This window comes from Paralichthys olivaceus, chromosome 10, assembly GCF_024713975.1.
Source record: "Paralichthys olivaceus isolate ysfri-2021 chromosome 10, ASM2471397v2, whole genome shotgun sequence".
Lineage (NCBI taxonomy): Eukaryota > Metazoa > Chordata > Actinopteri > Pleuronectiformes > Paralichthyidae > Paralichthys > Paralichthys olivaceus.
Genome location: NC_091102.1, coordinates 17775557 through 17794215, shown reverse-complemented (window position 1 = coordinate 17794215; position 18659 = coordinate 17775557). Strand labels below are relative to the sequence as shown.

Genomic DNA, 18659 nt, shown 5'->3' with positions numbered 1-18659 from the left:
AGTTGACTGCTTTTTAAATGTCTGTCTGTGTCTGTGGCTTCTCCCAACAGTTTACACCCTCTCCCAGTGTCACTTAGCCAGCCCCATTGGAAAGATGAAGCCTTTGAAAAACAGCCTGTAAAATGTGTTTATAGCGGGTAGCAGGGCGGAGGGCTTGTACAGTAAAGCAATTCTTTCCTTATTGTGCTCACACACTATTAAACATGTGGTGGACTTCTTTAACTAAGTAAGTTCCATACTGATGTTTCAGATGCTAAAAATTTCAGGAGTAGAAAAGAATCATGGGATATTAGCTGGAGTTTAGTTAAAGGAAAATAAGTTCAGTTTAAAATGAGCTATGGAACTATAACGCACACATGCTGAGGGCCTGGACTGGTCTGTACCTTGTCAGGACCAATAGAACTCATTGGAACTAAAGCCCAGTCCCTATGTTGAGTTTATGGTTAAGATGTGAATTGTGCTTAGGTTAAAGTTAGGGTTAAGCATGAATTGGGCATTGTTAAAGTAAGGGATAAGGTTTTGGTTAGTCTGTGGAAGTCAAAGTAAAGTCCTAATAAGGATCGCTGTGCAAACCTGTGTGTTTTGTGAATTTGTGTCTGTGTGTGATTTTGTCTATTTGTGTATAAGTTTGTGTGTTAGAAGGAGTTGGAATATCACTCAGTTGGAAATCAGAGTGATTAAGTAACATGATAGTGGTAGTTCGAGCACCCACACATGCACACGCGCATACACAGACAACCAACGCCAAGTTGTTAACTCATCAGTTTGTTCTAGAGCCAATAGATGAACACTCGTTATGTGTGCATGTTTTTTTTGGATTGGCTTGATTTGGTTTATTCACCATGGCAGTCATAATGGATACTTTTTAAAACATCATAATTTATGATTAGGTAGTTCTATTTTACAAATTACATTTAATTCCAAGTCAGGATAACAACTTTCACTCTAAGGCAAAACTACGAAACCAAATATTAGACTGGGTGATTTTCAGCCTTTTCAGAAAGGTTTCTGTCCGACGCCTTTGTAGCAAACATTCTCTTCATATAGACAAATTATTATTTTAGTATATCATCGACATTCTGTTTAGCTCAGAACTGCATTCAGCTTGAAGCTCAAAATCTATTCACCATGATTTTAGGATGTAAGTGATGTAACTGAGCTGTTTCAATGAGGTGTTACCTGATGATGTAAATGGGATTAATTTGGAAGTACTGTATGTCAGACAGAGGGACCTTGGTGAAAATGAACTCAATTTCACAATTTCCCACGTTTCTTGCCTAAATCCTGTTTTCTCTGTTGAGTGGAATAGTTTTTTATTTATCTGGGCCCTGAACATCACAGAAATCCTTCAGAGACTCAAATCTGTGGGTGGACTGGCCTTTCCTAATCTCAGATACTACTACTAGGCTGTAGAAATTTAGTTTTTAACTGGTTGCCATCAAGTCTCAATGAAAAGTAGATTATTGTCCATTGAAAAAAAATCCTGCTATTATAATCATCTCTCTTAGTTTTGTTTGCTCCAGTTGCCTCCTCTGCAAACCCCATTGTGATGTCTACTATAACATTTGGTCTCAATCAAGATTCCATTTTGATTTTGGCCAGTTATCCATTCTGAATCTTCTGTGTAACAATTATCTCTTTGCCCCACAAGGATTAGACTCAGTGAGTCAGACATCCCTCATTTTAAAGATTTATGTACCATGATATATTTGTCATGTTATATTTTCAGGTCAATTACTTTGTTCCTGAAACATTTCCCTCCAACTAAAACTGCATTAGAATCAGCCCTGTCTCCCACATTACCCATAACCCAGCACACTCTATAATGTTCTGTTTTTAGATGGGAGTGAGTGGAGTGAAAATGATCCGTTGAGAGAACCACGGCATATCACATTGATGCCTTGTTAAACACAGAGTCTTTATTTCCGTAACACTGTCACAGAACCAAAATGTACAATTATACAAAGCAATGCATCACATATGCTATGGTATATTTGATAAATTACTGTGTATGCTGTAATCAGTCTAGTTTCTCCAAAGATGCAAATCAAGTGCTATCTGTATAGAATAATTCATGTAAAAAAACTCTTGGCCGTGCACTGGACATGTTATTACCTCTGCCAAGTAGGTTGTTTTCGCCCCTTTCCGCGAGTTTGTCTGTTTATATGTTTGTAAGCAGGACTAGGCAAAGACAATTTATTTTCAGAAATATTTATAAATTTACAGGAATTTCTGTTTTTCTTTTACTTTCCTCTGAAAATAATGTTTTTGTTGCAATGGTCAGCACGGTGTTGTGGTAGTTAACATTGTTGCCTCACAGTAAGAAAGGTTCTGTGTAGAGTTTGCATGTTTTTCCATTCCTGTGTGGGTTTTCTCCAGGTATTCTGGCCCCTCCCACCGTCCAAACACATGCAGACTAGGGTCAAGTTAATGGAGACTTGAAATTGACCATTAGCTTGGATGTGAGTGTGAATGGTTGGCTGGCGACCTGTGCATGTTGTACCCTGCATCTTGCCCAATGTTAGCTGGGATTGGCTTCAGCTCTCCCTGCAACCCTCAAAGGATTAGTGATAGATAATGGATGAATGGATTGATGGACTCTGTGCAGGGACAATAATAGGGAATCTACTATCAATCTTTGAACAGATTTGCACCAAATCTCCTGGAAGAATAGAACACGAGTCAAGACAGAAAATAATAAATCTTGGTATGCATCTAGGATTTTATTTTGTTTAGAACATTGCGAGATAGGACATTCTCAATGTATTTACCAATTTCCCAGGGAATAATCCATGGATAAATCTGGTATATTTAAGGAAATGATATTTGTTTGCACTCTTGTTTTTGCAGTGATGAAGATTTGTTTACAATCCAAGTTTATAATAGAATGACCGAACAGGCCTTCATTATGTTGATGTGGACAATGTTTGAATGTCCTTTTTCCTGGGTGTTTTCTAAGTAGTGGTAAGGTATGAAGATACTTCCATATCCATTTCACTTGTCTGCATCGTGTTGAGGAAAGTGAGGATGTGCAGTCGGTGAGGCCCGCTGCGCTCTGCCCGCTGCGCTCTGCCCTCCTGCTGAGAGCCTGACCTGGTTTTGACCCATAACAAATGTTAGTTTATGTGTGTGTGTAGTTAAGACACAAAGTGGCACCAGCAGCAGCAGCCACAACAAAGGCAATGCTCTTTGACTGGTGATCCCAGCCCTAAGGAGTGCCTGTACATACATACACACACACTCACACACAGGGAGAGAGAGAGAGAGAGAGAGAGAGCGAGAGATACAGACGTGGAATGAAATGATGGGCTTTTACCCCCCAGAGAGTGGGAGCCATGATGCTGCTGAAAGCATTACCTGACTGACTGTGTTGTTCCACCTTCCACACTGACTGCCTTTTATTGTCTGGATGATGGCGGGGGGTGTTTTCCTTCCTTTTATTGAGGTTAATGCATTGTGACTAACACAGCACTATTAAGGCTCTCTGTCTCTTGCAATCTTTTACTCCCCTTTATCTGTTTTTCTCTTTGCGTCTCTATCCTTCTCTACCTTTTTCTTTTAAAGCCCACCTCTTTAACAAACAGGAAGGCCTTCAGCTCCATTTGTCATGTCTGGTTCTGTACCTCTTTGTTGTAGCATCTATTGTCCACCATCTTTGAAATGCCCTTCTTTATGCGTTTAAGTTAGCACTATGGTGTGTTTTGTAGAGGCCACGAGTGTAATCATAGAATATGGTGATGCATATTAAGAAACATATCAACACATCCAGAGCCTGTTGTTCTCCAGTCAGATTATTTGGTACAAAAAAACCACCAACGTTGTTTTGAATTAAACACTTCTCTCCCTCGCTTTTCTTTATTTTCATTTCCATTCCTCTGACTCTGACACTGACTGTCTCTCTTTGTGCCTCGGTCAGGTCTCCTGAGGGGATAGACGGTCAGCCTCCAGCTCTGCCTCCCAAGCAGCTGAGTAGGAAGACCTTGAGCCAGATCATCCAGGCCCACTCTCAACAGAGCCTCCTGGACAACCACCTCAACGAGATGTACGACGTTCCCGTCAATGCTGACAAGACAACGGTCAGTGTGGCAGCACAAGACACAAATACTGATTACATTAGTATATATATACATTTTAACATATTTTAAGGAAGTTATAAAGATTTTAAAGTCAAATTCTTAATTTCAAAAACTGAACATTTTGAGTCTGTCCTCAGTCGGCTAATTAGGTAAAACACTGTCATTTGAAGCTTGGACTGCTACTGGTGAATTTATCCAATATCCAGTTTGGTTTTGTCTCTTTTTTTAGTTATACATTTGAATAACCATGCAAACATCAAAAATAACTATTTACATTTAAATAAAGCTCTAAATTAATTCTAAACTCAACATTACTCTGTTACTGCTGGACTGTGAGAGGTGTTTGCCTCTCTTAGATGTTTCTTGCAGTCCCTTAAGTATCATGCTTAGCAAAGAAAGCAAACAAACTCTTACAAACATAACGTCACTGCTCAAAAGGTAAGTGAAATTTGACTCTGCATTCATCATATGGCCATAACCATAACTCAAATAAAATATATTTTTTTGTCTCTGTTGGACATAAAGTTATATGGGTTACTTTTTACGAAACAGTTTTAACTGCTCGCTTTAACTATTAACTTTTGTCAGCCCGCTAGTGGTCATGAATACATAATTGAATCTCTCACTATTAAGTTGTAAATGTTTAATCATGAACATTCCAACCAAAAGCTCTGCTGTTACCCAGTGTTAAAGCTGCAGTAACCACCGCTAAGGAGGAGGAGGATGATATGGATGAAATAAGGATGTGAATTTGACGTGTTTGGCCGTGTTCTTTCAGCTGAATGGAGTCGTCCCTCATGATAATTTGGTCCTCATCAAGATGAGACCAGATGAGCACGGACGATTCGGCTTCAATGTGAAGGTGAGAGCTGACACAAGTTGCAACATAAATGGAAGTCTGTTTACAGTTTATGGTTCCTTGCCCCTTGGCACAAATCATCTCCAACATCCTTAATTTTATCTAAAATGTTTACTTGTCTCTAAGAAGAATGGACAGTTGTGCTGTGAACATCTGTGTCTGTTTCTCCAGGGTGGAGCTGACCAGAAGATGCCTATCATCGTGTCGAGAGTAGCTCCGGGAACATCAGTAAGTCAACAACCACCTCGCATGAGTCATGAGTCAGTAGATGAGTAAATACAGTCCCTCTCCTACTCTTTATTTTCACTCACTTATGTTAAGTAACAGCAAATAAAGCATCACGAGTAAAGCTCAACTGTAGCGTTTTTGAATCTGAAAATATTTGCTCTTTCATTAAAAACATTTTACTGCACTAAACACTTGTTACTAAACTCTAAAAGTCACTTTGATTTGTGTCATCTTCATGTGTCTCTATTCTTCCTTGTCTTTTCTTTCTCTTCTGCCTGTATTTGCTTTTTCAGGCGGACCTTTGCGTGCCCCGCCTCAACGAGGGCGACCAGGTGGTCTTGATAAACGGGCGGGACATCTCTGACCACACCCATGACCAAGTGGTCATGTTCATCAAGGCTAGCTGTGAGAGCCACTCTGGGGAGCTCATCCTATTGGTCAGACCAAACGGTGAGTTGTTCCCATTGGTTGGGTCTCCTGTGTAATGTTCTAAAGCTGCCATCAAATGGAGAGTCTCAAATAACCGCTCCAGTCTTAATGGTTTTATTTTTATTAATTTTATTTTATTTGTACAGCACCAAATCCCAACTGCATTATCTTGTACACTAACAACATCAGAATTCTCTGTTGCGACGTGTTTGCTGACATTTTCGGAAATAGCAGTGGCCGTGGAAGTGTTTTAATTTTGGAAAGTTTTTCCTCACAATTCCTTCTTGTCATTATTTGCATTATGTTCCCAGTCTGGAAGCTTTCTATATGTATTGCCTCTGTGGCGGTGTCCATGTCCAACTTCCCATGTCGTAATCACAAGCTCATGAATTTTATTTGAAAGCAGCACAACTTCAGCAAATACAAGTTAATGTAAGGTTGGTCCTTTGTTTCTAAAACACTTTTTTTTAATGTTATTTGTCCTGATAGCCATTTATAAATAAAGTTATCTGGGGAAAAAAGCAGGTGTCTTTGGCCCTCGCAGGTCTGTAATAGACACGACCGATCATTTAATTCAGTGTGGATGAAATTTTTTCCTGGATTTTACCTGTCTGTCAGTAACTGACCTGCCCACACCTGTACAGTTCATGACTGAAATCTTCAGCCAGAAGGACGTACACCAATGAAGCAGAGACGATAGGTAGAAGTTAGTGAGCAGGTCATGGAAAGGTCGGCTTCTAGCAGTTGTCAGTGCATGTCCATGTTTTTTGGGGATGTAACTTTGACGAGAGGGTTGTTTCTAGCTAGCTTTCACTAGCTTTTCCAGGATTACCAACCCTTGCTTTAATATTAAACAGAATTTCAATCAAGTGTGAGATGAGCCATGTCAACCATTCCTTGATGCTCTTCATTTTAGCTACATCTGGTAGTTACCAGATGTAGCTATTCAGTCACAACTCATTTCTATGAAAGAGCTAGTTTCTTAGGTGCAACCTGTTTTAATTTAGCCATGCATGAATCTCCACTTTGTAAATCCTAAGCTAAGTGTAACATCCAGACAGCCGGTGCAGCTTCATGTCTGATCACAAGCTTTGCCTCTGCTCTTGCTTTCCCTCAGGCTGCTCGGTTTCACTTTTTTGATTGCAAATGAGATTTATGAAGTTGTACACTTTGCTTTCTGTACATCTCAGCTATATATGAGTGCACCATGTAGGAAGAAGACTGCGAAGCATTAGTAAAGTGGGGTGATGAAACATGGAAATTCTTGGGATTTTAACTGGGTCAAAGAGGGATTTGTGCATTTTATCCCATATTACATTAAAGCTGATATAAGATGGCATCAATGTAAGGAACGCTAGAAAATTCACGGTGTTTGATTTGTCTGTTATTAGCTCACATGCACAGCAGAAAGGCAATGAAATATTTGTGGTGTTGCAGTCTGTTGGCTTTCTTTCATTTTTTATGTTTTCTTCTTCCATACTTAAAGATAAATCAACTCCCCTGAGGCCTCCAGTTGCATAAACAGCTGTGTGTGTGTAATCTGTGACATATGCCTTCCTCTGTCCCGTTCAGCCATCTATGACGTGGTGGAGGAGAAGGCGGATTCGGAGCCAGATTTTCAGTACATCCCTGAGAAGTCCCCTCAGGACCCCACCCAGCTAGACCAGCATGCTTTGAGGGACTCTATGGTAGCACTGAAGGAAGGCCTGAGCGGCGGAGCCATACTGGCCCAGTTTGATGTGAGGAGAACGACACAGAGATAAATTCACACTCACTCAGACGTACACACGTTAGTGGAGGTGCAGGTTTGACTCAGTCGTTTTTGATTGATTGCTGGTGGATTACTTTAAGTACTTTACTCTCTTCCTTCACAATCCAAAGAAAACCTCCAGCCTGTTATCACTATCACTTGACAGCTTCCTGTTAAAGTGTGCTATTAGCAGAGAGGAATGTTAAACACAATCACACACTCACACACACGTCTAAATGGTCAGTGCATACATTCGTTTTTGGACATGAAAAAAAGTTAGTTTCAATGGTCTTTGTGAAGTATTTTTATTCTATCTTTATTTTTCAAGGGGTAATAAACATTAAAACATAGTGGAACAAGCTGTTGGTTAGAATAGAATGCCTTTTATGTCATCACACAATGAAGCATGGTGAAATTACTGCAGCTACCACTGAAAGGTACTTTTAGTAAAAAAATAAATAAAATATAACAATAAAAATAAACATGTTTACAAGAAAAGGATAACTTGTGACCATACACACAACCATATTAACTCACACACGCTTAGGATAAAAAAGCACCAAATCAGGGAGCCAAGAGCCGCTGCGTCTGTACACGCCGCCATTATTACCAATGTGATCCGATAGAAGTACATGTGAGTTCATACAATGATGGATTAGAAAACATCAAGGTGGGACACATACACAATTTTCTCCATGGTTTAGTCACAATACATATCAGTCAGTCTTTGTTGGAGGCTTGAACTTTACCAATATCATTAATATCACTAAAAGAGCTGTAATATTGGCCAAGTAATTATAGAAAAATCTATTCTTTCACCAGATGTTCTGTATTCTTGTTTATTGATATTTTTATGGCGCAACTTTACTATAAATCTTTTTTTTTTTTTTTTACTTACAGCAACTGTACAGGAAGAGGCCGGGGATGACAATGCTGTGTGCCAAATTACCTCAGAACGTTTCCAAAAATCGCTACAGAGACATCTCTCCTTGTACGTAATAAAAACACAGTTGTCTGTTTCTGTTGTTGTTTTTTTGAAAACCCTATGTACCGATGTTAACCAACACCCTCTCAACTGCCCTTATCAACTTCCTTTCTCTGTTCTATTGGGAAATATTCTCTCTTCTGAAAATTCACACCCTTTCTTTTCTATTTCTTTTCTTCTCTCCTGGCAGACGATGCCACGCGGGTCATTCTGAAAAGCGCAGATGACTACATCAATGCAAATTACATCAATGTGAGTTTTTTCCTCCTCACTTTTCTCTTTCATCTTTTTATCAGTGTCTCTGCGTTTTGCTCGTTTAAGACATGGTGGGTGGGTGGGTGGTCTGTTTTGCCAACCATCAGAGCACATGTTAATACACTCGTGGCCTTTTTACTGGTGAATGAATTAACCACAGTGGCAGTATAAGCAACATGACATTGTATGTTAATGTTTTTCCTTGCTTTTGAGTAATGTATCTGCACGTCTGTTTAAGAACAGAACCTGTGTGTGTTTACACAAAAGAAATGCACTTTGCTCTTTTTTTATAAACATAAGCCCTTTTCAGACATTTCTGACATTAATGGCTTCATGTATGTGTCTATATAATGATATATGTAATGTTTATAATTAAAATAATATTTTAAGGGAGTCAGCCCTCGATCTCTGACCTGTTATGGCTGTACTGAAGAATCGTCACTGAGTTGCACAGTGAAAACAGCAGTGATTTGAAAAAAATGATATGAAGAAAGAAAATTGCTCTTAGTTTTCTAACCGGCTGAATCAAAGCTGTACTCTTAAAATGTATTTAATAGGTAAATAATTGTTTTATTATTATTTAATGGTCATGGTGATCATGTAGGACGATGAACAGATGTTCAGATGTGTCTTTTATTTCATTTCTGTTTGCTGTGCATGTGAAGTCCTGAGGTATTAGTTCTTGAAAGTGATGATATCGATGAAAGTTAAAGATTGATCTGATGGTTTTCTTGAATTTAACCACAAGGTGAGAAGTCAAAACTGGCATGATTCAATTTTTTATGGTAACAAGAAGTGTAATTTACATTTATTATCATCTGAAATCCCCATCAGTGCTGCTAAAAAGTTGAAGAAAAGATCAGTCATTTTATATATCCCTCTGACACATGTTAATGACTTATTCAAACAAATGTATAAACTACAAACTAAAGTGATGAGAGCACACAGATCACATATTCTGAACAGAAAAGAAAAGAAGCTGTAAATGTATTACCTCTGTATCCTGATCTCTTTGTCTCTCTTTGGTAGATGGAGATTCCAGCCTCCAGTCTGATAAACCGCTACATAGCATGCCAGGGCCCACTGCCCAACACCTGCCCTGACTTCTGGCAAATGACCTGGGAACAAGGCTCATCTATGGTTGTCATGCTGACTACGCAGGTCGAGAGGGGGAGGGTAGGTCGACATTTTCTTCCAACACAAGACTGGAAACCATGTATGGACTGCAGCGTGGAATTAATGATACAAACACCTTTTACTGAACACAATATAGCTACACTGTGGATTCTGTGTGCGCACAGGACACAGTCTGAGCAGCACAGCAGCAAAGCAACACTCTGTGTCTGATGCATTCAGGCATTGCATTAAGTTGTAGGCCATCCTAGTTTTAGCAGTGTTCAGAGCCCATTATACAATCACTGTATTACACGAATGCAATGCAGAAAAAAAAATGCTTTTGGTGGTGCCTACAGGCGTATGGCTCAAGTAAAACGTGTTTTGAAGCCTGTGTAGGCAGTTGGATTGATTTTTGTTTTTTTAAAGAGAGAAAAAAGAAACTGCTCTATCTCTTTAAATGTAGCTCTCCTGATGAAAACAAGGCTTAATTTCAATATATGGAAATCCCAAGTTCTGATTCTGAGTGAGCCTCTCATAATAATGTCAGTATCATCAAATGCACACACGGCCTAATCCATCCACTAAGTTGTGTCACTATGAATACAATGGATTTAAGACTCGAGATTCAAGATTCAAAACTATCAAATAAACAAATACAATACAATACATAAGAAGACATAACCTGGAATACAATTTCAGATAAAGACAAAGACTGTATACCAACAGAATTAGAAAAGTAAAAGTTGACATTTGACAATTAAAAACGTAAGTTCTTAAGTTTCTCCTTTCTTGCGACAGAAGAGCATAATGGCAGTGGGGATACATTTGACATACTTCTGTTGACAGGGTGTCCTGAACCTTTGGATCTAAAATATTTTATTTATCAAAATGTGAATTTTCAAATTAATTATAAAACATATTTATACTCTAACAGGCTGGACTGAGTATTGAAATATGTTACAAATAAATCATGGGTCAAGTGATAAGAATTTTGAGGTTTTATGTGACTCCAGATACCCTGAATATATTTCATAGATACATTACATGCTATAAATATGAGTATTAAATATACTAGGTGGGTAACTGAACTGAGTGAACAGATGCTATTCTGGAGTAAACCCTGACCTCTGATGTCATAGCAGAGAATAACAATGGTGACTAACAAAGTTATACTTGAGTTATAAACTAAATGACTTTGTCTGTTTTTAAAGGTGAAGTGTCATCAGTACTGGCCCAACCCAGACAGCACCACCACCTACGGAAACTTCACAGTCACATGCCACAACGAAGAGGGCAACTCTGCCTTCCTGGTCAGAGAGATGACTCTTGTGCACATGCAGGTAATCATAACACACACAAACACACAGTCACCTGCATCTACAAAAATAACATCAGAGGAGGAAGAAGGGTAAAAGGGACAGGAGAGGAGCAAATAAAAGGAGGAGCAGAGGAGACGGACCAGAGCGTGGAGGAAAGGCGAGGCAGTGAGAGGGCGTGTGCTGAAGGCCAGAGCAGGTTAAGACAGGAGAGTGAAGGACTTGGGGTCCAATCAGAGGAGAGGCACGGGGAGTCTCAGGAAGGATGAGCCGCAGAGGGCCCCCTGGAGGAGGTGTGTTGCCATAGTGACCGGTGTGGGCTGTTCTTTTTCTGGCTCCCGCTGCTTACATGCGGGCCACGTATTGGGATCCGGTTGCCATGACAACCCAACCACCCCAGTCAGTCACACTGCTGAAATATAGAGAGAAACAGAACAGAGTGAGAGAGTGGGACAAAGATAGTTTTGAAAAACAGAGAGGCAGAGTGTGTGTTTGTTTTTCTGTGATGCTGAAAGCATTTGATGCTGAAAGCATTTGATGCTGAAAGCATTTGATGCTTTCAGTCGTTCTTCAACATGTCGTGGTGAACTTTTATGTTGTTCCCTCTACACTGACAGCTTGTATTTGTTTTGGGATAACAACCGGTGCATTTAAGTTATCTTTGTGCCTGAGTCTATGCTGTAAAATAACAGTATGTAACATGTACATGTACAATACCAGCTAATTAGAAATGAACATATACAACAGTATCAAATGTTCGTGCTGTTGATTCATCATTTTCTGCTGCCTGTGTTTTCCTAATTACGTCCCTGTGTGTTGCCCTTGTATCCTGACCTTTTAAGTATACGGCTGTTGGAGGAGGCAATTAGCATTCTCCTCTGCCTGTGATTGTTGCTATGGAGATAGATGTGTTACCATGGTGATGCAGCAAGGCAGTATATTAAAGAGGGGAAACTGGGGCTCTAAGTTGCACAAGGAACAGTGGTCAGAAGTTGTTTTAGGGTTTGTGCTTGTGTGTGTGTGTTCACATCATGGTGTTCCTTCTGGGTTTAAATATCGCCGATCACTTTGTGCACATTATCTAGCTTGTAAGATTTTTTCTTGGATTGAACATGAGAGGAAGTGTGTCTAGTCTCTCCAGTATTTCCAGGAATATAAAAAAATATTCAAAGCTGTGGAAAATATTATTTCCAGTTTCTGGGGTTTTCTTAAATGGGAAGCAGAAGCGTGAATCACCAAGTGGTTGAGCAGAGTGGAAAGAATAGAGCCACTGTTTGTTATTCACACAACCTGTTTTATAATATGGTTAAAGGCCAAATTGACATAAACAAGATTTTCTGCCACATCCTTCCTAAGACACAGAGCTCAATGAAACACGCTTGGAGGTCGCCCACGTGAAATATAGTAAAATGTTTTGGGTTAAGTATTAGTGATATCTGAGAACAGATATCCTCAGTTTGTTTCCAAGGGTTTAGATTGTTGAGGCGAGGGGTGATGTCTGGGTTGAGCATTCATGTGTTTACATCACATCGACACCGTCCCTTATCACCAACAGTTCTCAAATCCTGTTGACATTGTCTTCGGTGTCTTCTACGTGTACGACTCCTCTTTGTCATCCTGAGATATTTGTATTCTTTGTTGTTTTATTTGTTAGAAAAGTCGAACACGCCCACTTGCTTGCAGTGAATCCTCCAGATAATCTCCTGCTGTAGTCTCACATTGGCTGACTCGGACATTATCCAGAGTTTTTACCAGGGGGCTAGCAGAGATTGTCTGCAGCAACTGACTTGGACCTTTACGCTGTCATATACAACACCTCTGGATATTTTCAGGATATTATCCAGAGTTCAGTGTGTGTGTCTGAAAAGTAGTGCATGGAAATGAGAAAGATTTCTTCATTTGTGTGTTTGTGGGCAGAGTGAGCAAGAGAGAGAGCTGACTCAGATCCAGTACCTGGCGTGGCCTGACCACGGAGTTCCCGATGATTCCACTGATTTCCTGGACTTTGTGGCTCTGGTACGGACTAAACGGGCTGGACAGGACCAGCCAATGGTGGTGCACTGCAGGTACAGTGAAGTCATTCTGTCAGTTGAAACCCTGTTTCTCTTCCTCCACAATCTTGCACTAATTTTCGCACTAAACATCCATTTCTGTCCGTGCTGCTTTTTTTTTTTCAAGTGCTGGAATTGGTCGGACGGGGGTTCTCATCACCATGGAGACGGCATTGTGTCTAATGGAGTGTGGTCAGCCAGTGTATCCTCTAGACATCGTCAGGACTATGAGAGACCAGAGAGCCATGATGATACAAACACCTGTATGTAGCCACATCCATTAGTGTGTCCAGCTGCTTTCAGCCACACTTCACACATCGGCTTTACATGTCTCTCGTTTCTCTTTAACAGAGCCAGTACCGCTTTGTGTGCGAGGCCATCCTGAAAGTCTACGAGGAAGGTCTGGTCAAACCACTACAGACCTCCATCTACCAGCAGAGAGAAAAGGTGAATGACGAGAGAGGGGAGGAGGAGCAGAGGGAGCAGCAGACAGAGGGAGAGGAGAAGGAAGAGACGGCAGAGGCGGAGGACGACGAGGCGGGAATGGTGGAGTTGCTGGAGGGAGGGCTGGACGAAGAGGACGACGATGACGAGGAGGTGGAGGTGCTGGACGTGGGTGAAGTAACAGAAGAGGGGGAGGAGGAGGAGGAGGAAGAAGAGGAGGAGGAAATGGAGGAGCCGAGCGTTGCGAGCGCCACCAGCGTGACGAGCGAGACCAGCGCTAACCCTGACGCCGATCATGCTAACCTGTGACGTTTTGACCTCCAGGGGTCATCAGGGGGTTACAAGGAGTGCAGGTGGTCGGAGTGGAGAACAAAAAGCACTGTTGCACTTTATGCTGATTTAAAATGGAAAAAAAAGACAAACAAACAAAACGTGAAAATCAAGGACATGTTAGAATTTTTTAAAAAAGACATCCAGCTGTGTTGACTAGGTACCATTAGGGAATATTGTATGTTCAGGGTAAAGAAAAAAAGTATACAAAGAACGAGAAGATAAAAGTACGAGAGAGTAAAATGTGGATGGGGAATTGCTGTAGTGCCATAAGTATGAAGGGGAAGGGCCGCCCCCATGGATGGAAGCCCCCTGCCCTTTTAATTCTCTTTTATTTTTTTCCTAAAGGGTTGCCCTGTCCCCTTCTCAGCGAGTCTGCCAGACGGACCTGCCTTTTTTTAGTGTCCTTTTAGCTGATAAAGAGATAAACCTTATCTTTTGTTCTTCAGAAAGAGTATTTATTGTGTTTTAGTTTGTGTCAAACCCTGTCCACTGAACAAAAAAAGTTGTATGTTTTGTTTGTATGAGTCTAAGGCTTCACGCTTTTCCTGATTAAATCTTAGGTAGTAAAGTAGTGTGATTCCTCTTCTTCTAACTACTTCCTTATTTCTTTTTTTTTTAAACTTTTTTGTGGATAAAAAAACAGTGATTTAATTTATTGTACTATTGGTTTTTATCTTTCTCAGCTTTCTCGTCTATGTTTCTGACAGACTGACAGCAGAAAGCGCCTCGTGTCTCACCTCTCGTTCTATGCTGTGGCGAGTCAGATCCCTCGTCGCGCTTTGTGCTGTGTTTTTTGAGCTTACAGACACGCGTGTGCTCTGAAGTGGCCGTTGTTTGGTGCGGTGAGGAGTAGAGCTGGTTTACAATCCTCAGGGCCTGTGTTTACTGGGCACCTCCCTGTCACTCCCGTACTAGTCACAGCAGCTGCTGTTGAGCTATGACTATACGCTGAGCTAGAAATGTTTTAATTTGACTATTGATCGATTAATTCATGATATATGTTGAACCTCCTTGGATTTAACACAAGAAAACAAAGATGGTGTCCCAAAAAGAGGCCCCAGCAGACACATGGTCGCACTGAGATACAATCTAAGCTATGTCCCTGATAAAGCTAAGAAACGATCCTGAGGTCAGTTCTTTCTTCAAATTCTTACCCAGTATATTTTTTTCCCACAAGGTTTCTCAGAAAGCTTTTTCTTGTTGAGCTGACAGTGAACTGATCTCAACCTTTGTGTGGCAAAACCTGAACCTTTAGCAGCTCCCTCCATTGGCCTCCCCTTCTTTTTTCTTTTTCCACATCCAGAGACCAAGACTTTTGTAACCTGTGAAGTGGAGCAAACCCACGAACCTGCTCACGCTCATGACTCATTGCTTTATATGAGCGATTGTCATTAAACCAAGTAAACTTTTTGTTTAAAATCCTTGCGGAGTACTTTTTTGCTAAGCTCCAGTGGGGTGGCAAGGTCAAAGGAGCGGAGCTTACAACCAACTGAAGAATCTGATCTAAATGTGCGTGTGCCTGCCAGGGAACAGTTGACAGTTCAAAGAAGCAGCACAAACAGATCAGTCAACTATTACTTTACCTTTATTTTATGTTAAATACTGATCTTTTACAGTGGTACTTCATCATTTTGAAGGCACGTGTTGTTTTTAAAAGAATGATGTGTTATGATTGATAAGTGACTGAGTGATGACTTGTAATTTTAATTCACAAAACCCAGCATCAAGTTGCCCGTTGAGTCTTTTTTTAATTGTCGAAGGACAGGTTGAGCTGTCAATGTGTTTTTTCGGGATGGATTGGAGTTTAAGCCTCTTTATAATTTGAGATATTTTTTCATACCGACTGCTTCAGTTCCTGCTGTCATTGGCTCCTACAATGGACTCTGCTGGAAAAACCTACTGCTGTCTGTGTGTGTGTGTGCGAGTGTGTGCGCGCATGTGTGTGTGTGTGTGTACTCAACCTCTCTCTCTCTTTCTCTGCCATTTATGAAATATAGTTTATCCGCTGTCTGGTCTACGCCTGCTTGTTCGTTAACTGGAATGAAAGGTTGTGCCATAAAGCCATAAACCTAAACTAAACCTGATCTCAAGTTTTTTTGACAAATGCGAAGAGCCTTCGTGAAGAGTCATATTTTGTTAGAGCCTAAATTCAAAACTGTGCTCATACCTCCTCTTTTCAAACCAGCTGAGTCATACTTCTGCCACATGTAGAGGTGGGAATAAGAGCATTTAAAACTGCTTTCCTCTTCACTCTATTTTTGAAAAAAAAAAATCTGTCCTGTATTGCGACACTCTCCCAAAAAAAACTCCCCTTGGTCAACATCAGTCATTTTTGCACAGCCCACACAACATCCACAGTCCATTCTTCTCATTGCTCCCCCCCCCCCCCCCCCCCCAGATGCCGCTCTCTCTGTTTTTGGATCATTATACACGGATCCCACTCTCTCTGCACGGCCTCAAGGCGAGTGACACATCTGAGCAGATTAGCACGGGTACAGTAGAAGCAGTTCAGGAGGACAAACATGCTAATGGGTGAATACATTGCAGATCGCTACATGCAGCAGCTTTTAATCGAATGAACAAAAAAAATAATAATTAGCCTCAAGTGGCTCCTTTCCATCAGTTGTTGTACCTGAAGACTGGGCTGATCAAATCAGAATCAATCCACTCTTCAGTTACAGTTCAGAAAAATTGTCACTGCAGTGAAAACGTTGTTCATGGATAAGTGAGGGCTGCTAGATTTTCCATCTGCACAAAATGTTCAACAATGAGGTGTCTGTGTTCCAAGTGTTTCGACGTTGACTCATTATCGGTACTGTCTGTGCATTTAGGGTACTGATCAAATGTAGTTTGGAGGGTACCGGACATGGGGAGGTTGGGTTAGTTGTATTTTTGTAAAGATGAAAAAACAGTTCTAGTCGGGTAGGGAAAGGACAGCACTTTGTAGAAGGCTTAGTGGCAGGTAGTGCTACTGAAATAAATGAAAAAAAAAAGTTGGAGACATAAAGCATTGTTAAAATCAGTTGTTGATGAGTTGTTTATTTCTTTTAATTTATCATTTTTATTTTGTTTGAGAATAAAGACACCTGTAGGGAACCAGAAAAAGAACTCCTAACTACACAGTGCCACTTGTTAATTTTGTGTAAATAATACTAGATGTAAATACAATGTTGTATATGAAAAAAAAATCTTTAAAATAAAAGGGAAAATCATTTGTGAGCAGGAAGATTTTGTTTTTATTTGATTTTTGATTTTTTTTTTCCCTCTCCCTTTGAATGACTCAAATGTGACACAACTGGTGTGTATTTCAAGACTGCTATCTCAAACATTTTCTGTTTTATTTGAAACGTAATCTATAACAGCGAGTGTATATATAATGGAACACAGAATAATGAGAAATGTTTTACCGTATTTACCTTTGGTTTAACTCCTTACCTGTGTCATAAAATCCTTTGTCCTCAGTTGCTTGTTTCTTTCTGGTATTATGGTTTCACGGCGCTTTGGACATGTCTATAAGCTTGATTGTGAACAATTAAAGCTTGTCTGTCAAAGCATGGAGACGTGGCTTCAGATCACCTTGCTTTTCCACACTGAAGAAGTGAGGTTGGGCAATGTTGCAGAGCGCAGGAGGGACGCACCACTGCTGAAGAGCTCGATGAGAATCTCTTGGGTCACATTTCTAGGTTTTTTTTTTTCTTGTGTGTTTTAACCATCGAGAGAAGCCAGTATTGAAATTAGTTAACTACAATTTAACATTTCTGAAACAACAGGCTCTGAAGAAAAATTACAAACACTGAGACAAGGAAAGCAACAAAAAATGGAAATAGAATAGAGTTGTAAGGAAAATATTAGAATACAAAACAAATTGCTGAATAAATGACTTCCCATCAGTGTTGCATGCGATTCAGCCTTGATGTATCACAATGTTAGGTGATTTGATTGAATAGTTGGAGGTATTACTCTGTATTAGTACCCCACAAAACAGAAATACATATTTACTTTGTGTACTGATAAGGACAAACACAGTTTTAAAACACAAACAGTTTTAAATGTAACATTTTACCGTCTTCTATGTATTTGTACACAGATGTGAAGTACAGCTGGGTCTGTTCCAACATTAAGTAGCCTTACTCTAGCTATTACTAGATTTATCTATGCACATTATTAACATTCATAGTATTAATACAAATTATTATTTTTATAGCATTTTATAACTTGAAGAAAAGCGCTTTACAAATAATCATATAATGAATATTAATTTTAATAAAAATTAAATAAAATCAATAATTAGAGCTTTTTAAAGAATGTTTTAAGAAGGAATTTAAAAGAAGTACAGAAGTTACCTTTCTTATATTTTTAGGTAGTATGATGACATTTTGGATGGTAACAGTTTTGTTTTACTGTCTACACACAACAACATAAATAATGTGTATTTATATGCAGTAAACCGCTGATACACTGGAACAAAGGATTGGATCAATTGATTTATTGTCGACAAAGCTTTCAATTTGCTTAGATTTAAAGGCATACATGTTTTTTTTTTATTAAATGAAATATTGCAAGAAATAAATATTTCAGATTTTATTTCAATTGACATGAAGAGATCAGGATAATCCCCAGAGCTGTGTCTCTGCCTCTGGAATCAAAAGACAATCAATCACGTTGTATTTGTTGAGCCCATATTCATAAATCACAATTTGTTGCATAGAGCTTAATAAAGTGTGACACCCTCTGTCTATTAAAACAACACTATTAAAACGTAGAAACCTCAGAGAGAGCCGCATGTGAGGGATCCCTCTCCCTGGAAGGACAGAAGT

The 18659-nt window shown here is 39.8% G+C and overlaps 1 protein-coding gene across 2 annotated transcripts in view; it reads left to right on the top strand.

Moving 5' to 3' along the window:
* ptpn4a (protein tyrosine phosphatase non-receptor type 4a) overlaps nt 1–17303 on the top strand; it is a 63512-nt gene extending 46209 nt beyond the window's left edge. For both annotated transcript variants that reach the window (XM_020090055.2, XM_069532210.1), the window contains 12 exons: nt 3917–4076; nt 4855–4938; nt 5107–5163; nt 5457–5613; nt 7165–7331; nt 8243–8333; nt 8518–8579; nt 9612–9758; nt 10910–11038; nt 12932–13080; nt 13193–13328; nt 13417–17303. In XM_020090055.2, the coding sequence (XP_019945614.2) occupies nt 3917–4076; nt 4855–4938; nt 5107–5163; nt 5457–5613; nt 7165–7331; nt 8243–8333; nt 8518–8579; nt 9612–9758; nt 10910–11038; nt 12932–13080; nt 13193–13328; nt 13417–13818 (1741 nt within the window). In that variant the 3' untranslated portion in view covers nt 13819–17303. The remainder of the gene's footprint in view (nt 1–3916; nt 4077–4854; nt 4939–5106; nt 5164–5456; nt 5614–7164; nt 7332–8242; nt 8334–8517; nt 8580–9611; nt 9759–10909; nt 11039–12931; nt 13081–13192; nt 13329–13416) is intronic.
* Nucleotides 17304–18659: the final 1356 nt, after the last annotated feature.